Source organism: Protopterus annectens, chromosome 1.part0 (assembly GCF_019279795.1).
Source record: "Protopterus annectens isolate FY-2018-M chromosome 1.part0, PAN1.0, whole genome shotgun sequence".
NCBI classification, from domain to species: domain Eukaryota; kingdom Metazoa; phylum Chordata; order Ceratodontiformes; family Protopteridae; genus Protopterus; species Protopterus annectens.
The window spans coordinates 1,277,310,834-1,277,325,328 of NC_056725.1; the positions used below are offsets into that span (position 1 = coordinate 1,277,310,834).

Below are 14,495 nucleotides of genomic sequence, written 5' to 3' on the forward strand. Positions count from 1 at the left end.
ATAATGGTTGGATTATACTAATAATCATGAGTCAACCAAATTTACTAGTGTTCACCCTTAGTTAACATCTTAAACTTACACCAAGTATATATCCAATCAGAAAGTTAAAAAACAATATTGAAATTGGATAACAAATATATGCCCCAAAAAAAGGGGAATAATTGTTAAAGTCAGCCAGAGTAAAAGGTGAACACAATATGGAATCCAACAGGTTAACTCCCGCTAATAACTGGAAAAGTTGTCCATACATATAGACAAAAAATCCTGTGCTTTTTGAACATAAACAGGTGTTATCTCAAAAAATGAGAATAAAGTATAATCCAACCCTACTTACAACAAAGTGCAAAAGACTCTAAGCCTATATAGGCCGTAATGAGTTATACAAAAGATCAAAAACATGACCTAAACACAAATCCTGTGTTAATATGAAGTTGCACCATGAAAAAATTATCAAAATAGCTCACAACCCCTGAATACAGAATGTAACAATCATGTATGTGCCAAAATCAGCCCCAAGACGGAAAATATGAGTTAAAGAGTATGTGTAAACTGTTAACATAAAATTCAAAAAACAATAAGTCCCATCAGTTACATCAAAAATAAAAATGAATGTAATATCTCGAACAATTGAATCCAAATCCCCAGATTTTACATTAGGATTGTTTAAACACTATTCCGATGTCATCCTCAGGTGGCAAGCCAAAAAATGAAAAATGTGACTCCTGTCTTTTGTTTAAAAGTTGAATATATCAGTTGTTATAAGATGTTGCTGAAGTTCTCATTAATCCAAACACTACCACATGTACATAATGTCCACAGCATCAATCGCCATGTTGAAAATAAGGCCACACACATATACAGCCGTTATAAATTGGATAGGTGTTCATTAGGTTCCCCTGGTTTCATATCGTATAAATGTATACTTTAGAATGCCCCGGACAAAATCGCGATTCAACCAGTTTGTATATAAATGATCCGCTCACCCTAAGGTCTGCACCAACAATACCGGAGATGATATCCAAAATGAAAAAAGTCCAATATTCTTACGGTGTTAAATGAAAATGTTATACACACAAATGTACCTTCAAAAATAGAATATAAAGCAGCCCAAAGGAAGTAATATAAACATAAGTCCAAAGGCATAAACCAAGCACATGGTCCCAGATACGACAGCACAGTCAACCATGATTTCCCCGAACAGCAGAAAGGAAGTGTTGCAAACAAAGCATTCCCCTCCACATCCAGCTCTTAGTGAAATGGCTCCAAAAACCCGGTTTGCCCAATGGTCGTCAAACAATCTATTTTTGAAAAGTGTATTAAGTGAGCTACATTTCAAGCATAATTATGAGAGACCAATGCCTAATAACATCACTGATGGTGAAAAATCTTGTCTAGAGGAACTTGTTAACAACAAAGATTTGGTAATTATCAACGCAGACAAAGGAGGGGCAGTGGTAGTGTTAAATTGGTGTGACTATGACATTGAAGCACATAAACAACTCAATGATGTTAAATATTATACCAAAATGCCACTGGACCCCACCATGGTTTTCAAAAGGGATATTGATGACTTTTTGAATTCTGCTGTCGATAATGGTATTATTGATAAGAAAACACTTTATCATTTAACTATCACTGATCCTACTAGACAATATATTTACTTTCTACCTAAAATACATAAGGACCTTTCACATCCACCTGGAAGGCCGATTGTATCAGGTATGGGGTCGATAACTGAACCTCTTTCTGAATTTCTAACTTTGCATTTAAAGCCGTTGTTACTATATGTAAGATCACGAATACAGGACACTACTCAATTTTTGAGTATTGTAAATGATATGCAGTTGGATTCAGATTGGCTACTTTGCACCTTGGACGTAAGTTCACTCTATACTAATATTCCACATTGGGGTGGACTTGATGCTATTGAATTTTGGCTCAATGAATCTAAATTATATCAACCTGGGTTTAATACTCTCCTGTTGAATCTAACTGAGCATGTTTTGACTAAAAATGTTTTTTCTACAACCAGGAATGTTACCTACAGATCAGAGGTACAGCTATGGGGGCATCTTTTGCCCCCATTTATGCTGATCTGTTTATGGCCTATATAGAACAAATTATGATTTATGACGATACCCACAATTTGTTTTTGCCAGAAATTGATATCTATATTTGGATGATTGCTGGATGGTGTGGAGATCGGATATTTTATATCTTCAGGAATTTATGGAATACCTGAATGATAATATATGGGGAATACAATTCACTATTACCTATGATCGGGAATCCATTACATTTTTGGATGTCTTGGTAACTAGAAATAAGGATAACACCTTGACAACCGAAACTCATAGAAAATTCCCCCAATATAATACGATTCTCCACGCATCCAGCTTTCATCCAAAACATATTGCAAAGAACATCCCTAAATCGCAATTTATTAGGATTAGGCGCAACTGTTCTGAGAATAATACTTTTGTCAATCATGCTCAGGATTTGCATAATAGATTCATTGAGCGGGCTATTGTTCAGGATATGTGACCATGGCTCAGAACTATGCATTAGGTCTACATAGACCTAATTTACTAACATACAAAAGAAACATACCAAGCCAAATAAACTCAGATTTACTACAACATTTGGCAGAAATACCAACAACTTTATTAAGATTATCAGGGATAATTGGAACATTTTGGAGGCTGACGTCAGTATTCAAGACATTACTCTGAATAAATGCCTTTTCTTTTCGTAAGGGAAAGAATTTGGCTGGTCATTTTAATCATTACAAACACCATCATGAGTCCACTTTACCACAAATATATCAAACTACCATTTTGGGGATAGGCTTATTGGTTCATTCCCATGTGGCCACTGTGTCAACTGTAAGCATATGTTGAAAACTAAGGAGTTCACCAGTAGGAATACCAACACTGTTTTTGACATTAGATTCTTTGCTAACTGTAACACTGATTGGGCCATCTATTTGGCATGTTGCACCTGCCATTCATTTTATGTAGGGCAGACATCAAGACCAGTTAAATTACGTATCTCTGAGCATCTCAGTGATATCAGATGCCATAAGAATACCAATGCATTATACAAACACACTCTCATGCATCGCTGCTAAATTTCATTTTACTATTATTGACAAAATCATTGGTGACAGAAGCATAAAGAGTGGTTGGCACAATAAACTCAACCTTAAAGAAAAGAAATGGATTACGAAACTAGGAGCATTATTCAGCCCTGGGTTAAATGACTATTTATAAACTAAATACATTATACATGATTGTTGAACAAATGGTGTTCCAATATTCAGAATACATATATATAATTATAAATATTGAAATAGCTAATGCTAATATTGTATTATGTACTCTGATTTGTTATGCATTTTGTACATATGCATATCTATTTTTGTTCAATATTGGATCATGTATAATTGGTGTTTTAATACTTGGAATACCATATTAGGTATATGTTTTTTCTATATAATACATACATATAAATAGTCAATCATAATATGAATGTACTTCAGTCCTTAAAATGATTTATACATCTTTTTGAATGTATTTTCAATCATACTAATAATTTTTTGCCATTTTTATGCTGTTTGATAATCATCATATGCTAAAAATTTTTGTAACCAATCAGCATGTCTCTATCTGTTTAAATACAGCATTTCTGTTTTGGCTCCTTGCTGTACACTGAAGAAGGCTAGGTTTTCAACCATTGCGTTTGGATGCCAATATGCTGTTGGGGTAGTTTTTAATAAACTACTCTTTTTTTGACACAATCTACCTGCTGCTGGCTCATTTCTTGTTTTTGGAGTTATTCACTTTGAGCCGTGCAGTTCCTGACGTGCAGGGGAATATTTTGTTTGTCAATAAACACAGACATCAGAGTTTCATACTTTTTATTGTCCAAAAATGCATGGTGATGCAAAATGTATTATTCTGTTAACTTTTTAAGTGAATTGCTCTTGATTTTGAGCCTTTATTCTGCAATTATTTTTGGCTCTGCCCATAACTATTAAGCAAAGAAGTTGAGAGAGCAGTACCTGATATTCTGACAGTATTTATAAAACTCCCTGAAAGAGAAAACCATTGCTGATCATCAGCCTAAAGAATCAGTCACTTCGGGCTGCTGATTTCTAGTGCTTTCCTTATTCATGTAAATTCACTGACTGTTTATCAACTGCATCAGAAAATGAAGACATTTTTTGCTCATCATTTTTCCCTGACTAGCAGCAGCTTTTTTGGGGATCCACATAGTCAAGGATGATTAAAGGGGCCCCCTTCAGCCACAGGTATTGCAGGTGCTTAAAGATGCCAATGATGATAGTTTTAGTGGAAAGAATGTTCACCAGCAGAATTTAATTAAGCCAAGGGCACTATGTCAATGGTAAAACATTTAATGAAATTGTGAAGCCTGTTGCGTGACAAACACTATTACTATAGCCAGAGGTATCTTTGAATTTTTAAGGCGATATAAATATGAGTTGTTATTACCCTTCAGGTTTAGTGAGTACACAAGATTGCTGTACTAGCTTTTGCATGGTTTGACAGACAATGTTACAAAATATCAGAATAAGATAACTTGCTGTGGTTGGGAGACCCTTAGTACCAGGGGACCCCACCCCCCCAGTGACTGCAGGACTCCCTTGGGCCTAAAGAAGGCTATGTCTGTAATATTGGGTCTTACAGTTCCCTAAAATTACTTCAAAAGGATATGAAAAAAAAATAATGACAAAAATCAGTCCAAGTTATAGTCGTGTACTCTACTGCCCCCTAGGATAACTATGAGGAAAAGCAGCAATGGTAAAGCGCACCCATTTGCCAGATCACGACTAAATATTTCAGAATTCACAACTAGCGAATAGTATTTGCTGTGAAATGAGAAATTAAGAAAGCATATTTCCTTTTTTTTTAATAGCTGTATGGATAACATTAGTAGGCAGGTGCACATATACTATTACAGCCATCTAGCAACATCTGTACCATAACGCACTCGTGTTCCTATTCACAGCCACAACTAGAAGTAGGTAGCATCCCACAGACACAGGACAGGCAATTCCCCCTTTCACAATCCTAGTCTTTCTAGCAGCAGCATTTGTAATCAATTATACTCCTGTACCTGTACACAGACACAGCTAGCATGGATGTCATCTCATTGACACTGGGCACACAAGTCATCTCCAGCCATGTGTCCCTAAATAGTGTGTAGTACATGCGGTCCACATATGGTACCTATCCCAGCATACCTACAAATGTGGACATATGGCAGCCTATGACACTCTGACATAGGTACTTTTGTGCATCCTACTCATGCCTTTCCAAGTCATGATATATAGTCCCCCCTGGGATGCATGAATGTCCACCAAAGAGAGGATGGATGGCAGATATACAAGTTCAGGTTTGCATGGAATGACAGCTTACTATGAGCACTCAGGACACATGAGCAGCAGCTGTTCAGGACAGTACAAGACCACAGGAGTGTCCCCTCTATTGTTACAATTGCTCACGGTGCTGCAATGAACTCAGACTGTACCAGATGCATGATGCCATCAACATCATCATCATCTAGAGACATGCTGACATTGGGCATGTCCTGATTTGTAGTGCCAAATCTTCTCCCAGTGAAACCATGCAGATAGCATACCAGCATGCAGATAATGTACTAGTGTGAAAGCTGGTAAATGTGTGGCTCGCATGACCATCCAGCAAACAAACTGTTATGTGCTAAAAATATACATATCTTATGGCCAAGTATATCTCTTGTAGTGCAGGTTGTCTGTGTTACAGGCCCAGTGTCCCTGGGAGACAGAAATGTAAAATGGTATGTCTGAGTAAACTGTGCAGAGGGGTTAGGCAATGTCCTGCTGGAACAGCATATGGCACTATGCATCTGGTGCATTCCTCATAAACACTTGTGAAGACACATCATAAGGTGCTGGTAATCTCAGTTGCAAATCTGATGTCCTTGCGTGGCATAGATGCAGTTGGATATGCTGGACAATGTCCTATAGGCATGGCATGTGCCACTACATGTCTGAAATATCCCCAGCAAACATTCAGGCTATCAAGACCAGCTTGGCTCTCACATCCAGTCCACTATTGACCATATGTGAGTGCCATTGTAGTGTTACAAAAGTGATGGTAGGTACTCCTCAGTGTCTGTGAGTTGCTGCTGTGCTGGTTGTATCTCTTCAGTGGTTGGCCTGTACCTCACTATGCCTGAGTCTTGGTATTGGCAAAGAGGATCATCAGTGATCGTGCAATGCACCTGCACCAATGTACTATTGTGAATACCCCCCACATTGATGTCCCACACATTTTCTCCTCACACCTAGTCCTATAATGCCTTGTCTGCTTTGCACTTGTCCAGTATTTTCCTGCTGTATGTGCACAAAGCATAAAACAGCTCATCATTCTGCTGCAGGGTAAATTTTCAGGCATTGACACTGTTCTGGTGCAATGACAGTTCAGCCTACACATATGTGTCAGAGTGGGTATGCAGAACCATCAGTGTAAGCCAACATCTGGTATTCTACTACCCCAACACCCCTGTGTCTTCTGCAGTCCTTTGAGGTCACTGTTCTGGCACTGTGCCATAGTGTGGCAGCTGTCAGTATGTGTGACACGTGCATCTGTGCAACTGAAGACTGAGCATCAATATTACACTGCCCTTCTGTCTCTGTGTCTAAACAACATTGTGAAGACACTCACACAACAGAACTGTGACTCAGTCTGACTGTTCACTCTGTCCAACCTGGATGGCCCCTCACAGGACTGCAACCTATCCTGCCTGTACCATAAGCCCTGGCTGGATGTCAGCTCCCCATAGATCTGCAACCTGTGCTGCCTGCCCTCTCTCTGTCCTGTCTGGATACATGTCCCAACCAGACTGAAATCTGTCCTGCCAGTTTCTTGTAATCTAGCTGACTGGTTACATACCCAACTATGATTGCAACCTGTCCTGTCTGTTCCCTGAGCCCCTTCCCCCATCTCCTGTCAGTTTATACCCCCTTTTTAATTTAAAACTTAAAATAATAATAATAATAATAATAATAACAATAAAAATAATAAAATATATAAAAAATAGTTTTTCAGAACAAATATCTGTTGACTCCCCCAAGTCTGTTAGCCCCCATCCCGGGTTTATTAAATTATGTCATAAGTGTATAACTTACTCACTCTGCCACATCTACTTTTTTTTCTCTGTAAGAACACTATGCCATTGATGTGGAAATAATCCATAGCTAAAAACCACAAAAGTTCTACAAAGTTTAGCAAAACTATTTGAAAATGTAGTATTTATTCAAGCATACACCTGTACGCAGACATATAATGTTTTATCCAGACAACAGCAAGGGTTTGGTTGGTAGAAGTACAATGACAGCACTTTATACATTAACAGATAACTACTGTTGAATGCTGACAAGCGAAGCTAACAGGGTCAGTATTCTTTGACTTAACATAAGCCTATGACCTGCTTGACTACAATCTTTTATTCCATGCTCTCACTGCTACAGACGTTAGTCCCAAGACCCTTGACAGTTTTAAAGATGTAATCTCTAGTAGAATATTTACTGTTAAACCAGGAACAAATTTGTCACTCACTGTTCTACTTTCCAAAGGAGTATCCCAAGGCCTCATACTCTTCCCTGTTCTCTTCCAAGTATTTATATACAGAATTCCTGTTGACCTACTTCATCTAACAAATATCCCATTTGCTGATTATATGGTTATTGTCAGGTCCAGCCCTGTCCCACCTTTTAAAAAAGAATTAGAAAAAGAGCTAACCCTACTTTTCAACAGGTTTAAAAAGAAATGAAAGCAATCTGTTTAGACCAATCAAAAGGTTTCAGTAGTACCTGATAACTGATACAGCCTCTGAAATGACCATTAATCCCTGGTGACAACAGCACACTTCTGCTCTCAGGGACCTTAGCACAACCAACACTTTCACATTTTCAGCACCACGGATCCCCCCAGCCCTCTTTAGTAATGGGACCTTACCCTAACCATAATGCTGCTCCTTTCCCCAAACCTAACCCTACACCTTAATGTCATTAAAATCTTCCTGTAATATTGCCCTATTCAGACATATTTAATGCTAGTGTTATGGGTGGGGTGGGGTGGGGTGGGGTGGGAGTTCGTTTTAATACTGGGAGAGGAAATAGTTTTCCTGTCTTGATGATATAATTTTTAGTTTTGCTTTTGTTCGCTATTGTGTATGATCAAACTTATTTTCTCAGTGTTTTGCATTCGACATTAGGGTCTTTCAGTAGACATATTGTATATATGGATCTACTTTCAAATTATGAATTACCAAAATCCAGAGATCATAACTTTGAAAGTGCATTTAGCTGAAAGTTTAAAATACTCTCACTCAAAACATCAAAACACAAAAAGTGAAGCTAACCTTCCAACCCTGCATAACTGTAAAACACACCAAAAAATAAAACAAACACCTATCTAATTTTCTAAATTTAAGCAGGGGGACAAGTACCCTGCACCCCCCACATCCCCTGCTAATTTAATATATCAACTCCAGGATCACACTACACCAGAGAAAACAGTAATGTTCTATGCTGTACAGCAACACATCTTAGGTTCAACACAATCACATATGTAAATACAAACAATGAACTTCCTTACCAATTTAACAGATAATAAACATGAAAAAATACCTCTACCTATAACATTTCCTTCACACCTCTACTTAAAACACAAATATTTTTCATATCTATCCGACATTTCACTATGTCAGCACCTAACAGCCTTTTTTCATACACACTACTTAATCTTAAAGGGATACCGCACAAGACTTAACTTCATTATGGCATTTTAATAGTTGATATTTTAAGCTTTAAGCTAAATGCACTTTCAAAATTATGGTCTCGACATTTTGCGATTCAGGATTTTGATAATTCATAATTTGAAAGTAGATCCATATATATGTGTATGTATATATGGGTCTACTTCTATTTACCGAAAGGCCAAAATACAGACAACCACAACTCCGAGATGAAAATCACGAAACACGGAATTATGAATCAGGTATGATGCATAGGGCAAGTGAATACTTGCCCAAAACAACAGTAACTAACAATGCACCACCTAAAACCCACCTAGGGTGTTATATGAGTTATCACTGCACACATTTTATTGCATGCTGAAACAGTGGTGTTTTTTTTTTTTCTTGGTACAGTTTGTTCGTATTATGTAATAGCCGAGGTTCATTATATCCACAGTTGCATGATTCCTGGGCTTTTCTCTTTTCTTTGTGTACACTCTATAGCTTTACATATGATGTTACTGAGACTAATAGGTCAATAGTTACCAAGGTCCATGTTAAGGCATCCTTGTGTAATAGCATCACATTGGCTGTTTTCCAGGCCTCAAGAATGTAACCAGTGAAAAGGCTTAGATTAAAGAGGTTAAATAAGGGTTCAGGTAGGCCATATTTGACACTGATGTCTCTATGGATGAGTTTCCTGGCTTTTAAGAGGACAGAGAACTTGTTTTACAGTGATTAAAAAGGGTGTCTGGGATTATGGAACCTTTGGGATAGCTATAACTGTAGGTGGAGTAAACTTTGCACTAATTTGTTAGCTAGAACTATTTCCTTCATGTCAGAGTGTGCAGTATTATTGTGGACTAGCTCTGGACACTTTTGGGTATTATATAGTTAAATGAAGGTTTGTATTTATTTTTGGCTGTAATGGCTATTTTGAGTTTATATTCTGCTTTGAGCTACCTAATGGTTGCCTTAAGCTCTATTCTAGTTTGCTTAAGAGCACTCTTAAGGTAGGTAGAATGAGACATATGAGCATTAAGCACATTTTTGTCTCTTTTTATTTTTGTTTATACACATTTCACCTACAGGAAATTACCTTAAAAACCTCATTATATTTGGTGTAAATATTCATTCAAGTTCCCCCACCAGTCACAAAAGTAGATAATTTTCAGCTGTGAGCTCATTCTGCCATAGATTCATGTTTGTTGTCCAGGAGGTTTTTGTCCTGCTGGAAAGCAATCAACCATTACATCTGGATTTTCTCCTTGATTTTACATGTCACTATTGTTAGGCTAACAGACCTGTAGTCCTTTGGATTTTTACTGCATTCCTCTTGTAACAAGTTAACAAACTCTCTTCTATTCCCTAGACACTGTTACATTGGCAAGCAATCTGTTGACAATCTCTATCAGAGGATCTGTTATTACACTGGCTAGATTCCTGAGGACCCTACTAAGAATCGCATCAAATTCTTATGTTTTACCCTCCTTTGGGTCAGCCAACTTGCTCTTCACCTCCTCTAGTTGTGGGCATTTCTACTAAGTAATTAATTGTGTAACAACTAGCTTGTGCATTGAGAAATGGTTGATTAAATATATCGGTCACCAGAGGCAAATAGTAAAGTAACATAATAATATTCTGAATAGCTTTCTACATCCCATTTGAGGCATGCATCTCTTTATTAGCTGGGTTGGCTTTATTTGAAAAGGTCATATTGCACGTATAACACACCTGGTACTCTGTGTGTTTTAGCAATCACCTATTTTTATTCTTTTTAACCTGAAAATCCAATGGAGTCAGTAGCATCCACTTAGGTACAGTAAAACAAATCACAGAACTTACAAAAAGCAATGTAGCAAATAAACTCAAAAAGCAGCTGGAATCTAGAAAATTAATTTCTACAAAATATAATTGGATATGCTAATTAAACAAAAACATAAGAAAAAAGGTAAAATTCCCAATTGGATAATTATATTGTTTTCATTATCCCACTCATATCAGTAATTAGGGACTGTACATATTTTATATATTTTACTTTATATTACTTTTTATCATTTAAACTATTATAGATAAAAAATTATGAAGCAAACACAAACTGTACAAAATCCAAGAAATAAAAAATGTTCTTATTACTATGACTTAATACAATAGTAAACATTAATATTAAAACGTATAAATCTTAGTTTTTCATCAGAATACAAAATAACAAAAGTAATGAATATGCTATTTTTCCAAAGTTTGAGAAGGTTATCAACTAGTATAACATTTAACCATTATTTAATAATCCAAAAGGTAGAAAGGCTTATGAATAAACAAATCACACTACAATCCACTATTTCAGCAGAATTTTCAAAAAACACAATGTACGTTCCTAGTGACCTTTAAATACATGTTGAATTCAATTATCTGACAGCACTTTGCATATGTGTTTCATTTAAAAAAATGCCAAAAGACATGTAGAGAACAAAAGACAAATGTGATGGTGGTGGAGTATTTAATATAAAATTAATTTATTTTTTGACAACGAAGAAGAATACTCCACAAATCAACTAATTTCCTGCAGAATGAAAACATGAAATGGAAGCAAACAGACAACCCTCACAGAACACCAGTCAGAGTTTATGAATAATAAATTATTTCTGATAAATGCAATTCTGATGCTTAACTCTTGCACAAGTAAATTAAAATAAGGCAAATGAATAAAGGTGAAACATTCAGATTCAAACAACAGTGACATAAGTTATGATTCTTCTGTAGGACAATTCCTGTTCCCTGCAAAGCATCTTCTCCACATGAATGGCTTTCATACTGACATGGTTCTATAAAAATGAATACAAATATTATTTTAAGGAAATTAACACAGTTATTGCATCATAATTTTTTGAATAAAGTATAATACATTTTGTACAGTTTTGATAAGACAGGTTTGTAAATACCTTTGCACAAAAGCTTTTGCATTTGGATAGTCTTTCCGGTTATCTTTCATATGCATCTGTTTTAGGATTTTGGCTTTTTGTTTAGAATATTGATACTACAAATTAATTTTTCAGGTTTATATAGCAATAACCCATGCCTGGGTGTGGGTAATGCTAAATTTACCCACGGTTGGCATGGTTTGGTCCCGAGGGCGAAGCCCGAGGGACCAAACAAAGCCAACCGTGGGTAAATTTAGCATTACCCACACCCAGAAGTGGGTTATTGCTATTATACCATGACATTATTTAAGAAAAGAAACTATTACTTTTCTTAAATAATGGCATAGTATAATGCCTGTTTGCTGCCCTTCTGCAGATGTCTGGCATCCGCGGCAGTTCTGATCCGCGCAGTACATCAGAGCTGTGGGCAAAAGCAACGGAGAAAGCAAGATCTCCATTGCTTTTTTTTAGTGTTTCGCTATGTTAAATGAGTTTAACATAGCGAGACAGTTTTAAAATAAGCAACGGAGATGTCCGTTGCTTATTTTAAAACTGTCTCGCAATGTTAAACTCATTTAACATAACGAAACACTAAAAAAAAGCAATGGAGATCTTGCTTTCTCCGTTGCTTTTTTTTAAAACACTGTCTCGCTATGTTAAATGGGTTTAACATAGCGAGACAGCTTTAAAATAAGGAACGGAGATCTCCGTTGCTTATTTTAAAGCTGTCTTGCTATGTTAAACCCATTTAACATAGCGAGACAGTGTTTTAAAAAATCGAGTTATACTAATGGAAAAAAGTCCGGGCGACCGGACCTTTTTCCATTAGTATAACTCGATGTACAACAGGCACGCTGGCCAATCAGCGTGCACATTTTGGGGGGGTCATGGTATAATAGACATTATTTACTTTGTGCATGTATTATAGTCTTGGTCATTTTATAGGGGTGACTAAGATGTAACAGTGCTCAGTGATGTAATAGTGGCTTTTAGAATGTTATATAAGTATCATGATAAATGGGAACAAGAAATACGTTGCAGCTAAGACAAACAACAAGCACAAAATGCTTCACTATATTAAATGCATGTTTGTGGGACCCTTATCTGACAACAGTGAGAATGGCTTGGGAAGGATATGCCTTTATGATTTGCAGTACAAAATTAGACCAAGTGTATTACAAACTAGGTTTAAAAAGGAATGAGAGCCCAGCTTGATTGAATGTTGCTTCCTTCATCAGCGAGAGTTGCACTACAGAGATATGATTTAAGCATATTATTGGCAAGGTCAAGGAGGCATATGTTCAAGTCCCATACCCGGAACAGTTCTTGCAATGCACTGCTTGAAAACACAGTGCTGGGGTGGGAAGGAGATGTGTTTTACACTGAGATACAATGTCTTTATACACTAACTATACTCTGCTCTATCATCTGAGCATGTTTGTTTATTGCAGTTTAAGCATTCATTTACTTCATCAACTTCCAAAGTCAGACACATACATGCTGGAATTTATGGATTGCCTGCTGACATGACCTACTGTATCTGAGGGCCACCATGCAAAGACCAATGAAAAAAATCTGTCAGTCCTGGCATTGTCATAACCAGCTGATTACATAGTTGTTCCACGTGCATGTTGTTATTTTGAACTCTGTCATCACATTAACATATTGAGCTTGGTTCTCTGACTACAGTATATTTTAATATAAGAACGGATTACTCAATTTGTTGGGATAACCTGAATGTGCAATTTGTGTCTGAGATCTCAGTTGATAATGTAAATTTTCCTCAGAGAGACATTTTGAAAAACATCTAACGTTTATAGTGTGACTTGTTGTGTCTTTCAGCTTTTCCCAGTTAGGGGTCGCCACAGCGGAACTCCGGTCCGCTAATGATTGGCAGTTGATTTTTACGTGCTGAGTTGACGGCCCTAACGCACAACCTTCAACGAAGGTACGCCCATTCATGCATGTCTCCACAGAAGACGGTCTAACTGAGAATCGAATGGGACAACGTCTTGCTGTGAGGCGACAACGCTACCACAGCACCACCACTGCAGATAACATTTACAGTGTGACTAATGAGTGAAAAACTAGTAGATAGGGAGCACTGCCCTGTTTTAGGTGGTCTCTGTGGCATCTAAATCCATTTGGTTCCCTAGTGTTAGATATTGATTTTCATGATGTATTACTTATCTTTTTCTTCTGGCTTTTCCCAGTTAGGGGTCACCACAGCAGATCTCCTGTCTGCTCATGATTGGCAGTGGAGTTTTACAGTGTCAAGTTGCCAGCCTGGCACCCAACCTTCCACAGAAGGCACACACTCACACCTAGGGCCAATTTAGAGTGTCCAATCCACCTACAGCATGTCTTTGGGATGTGAGAGGAAACTGGAGCACCCAGAGGAAACCCACGCAACCACAGGGAAGACATGCAGACTCCGCACAGAAGGCACCCCAGCCGAGGATCAAACCAGAGAACCTCTTGCTGTGAGGCAGCAACGCTAACCGCTGCACCACCGTGGCTTCCCTTCATGATGCATTACTTATAAAGAAGATAAATACAATTTCTCAGACAATACACTACTGAAATTATGAAACAAATCAAACTTTTAATTAATTTATTTATTTAACTTGGTAAGTGAACTACCACTTCTTAGATCCTTTTCAACCATAACTTAGTTTGCAGAGACAAAACTAAACATATTATAAACAGATAATTTAACACATGGGAAAAACATGAATATTCTATAAAAACAGCAACCAGGGGTATGAGCTA

At 37.2% G+C, this 14,495-nt stretch overlaps 1 protein-coding gene across 1 annotated transcript in view; it reads right to left on the reverse strand.

Moving 5' to 3' along the window:
- Positions 1-3,113: 3,113 nt before the first annotated feature.
- The window catches only part of LOC122801053 (O-acyltransferase like protein-like), a 676,941-nt gene continuing 665,559 nt past the window's right edge, over positions 3,114-14,495 (reverse strand). Inside the window, exon 13 of the mRNA XM_044070575.1 lies at positions 3,114-3,203. Coding sequence (XP_043926510.1) covers positions 3,114-3,203 — 90 coding nt within the window. The remainder of the gene's footprint in view (positions 3,204-14,495) is intronic.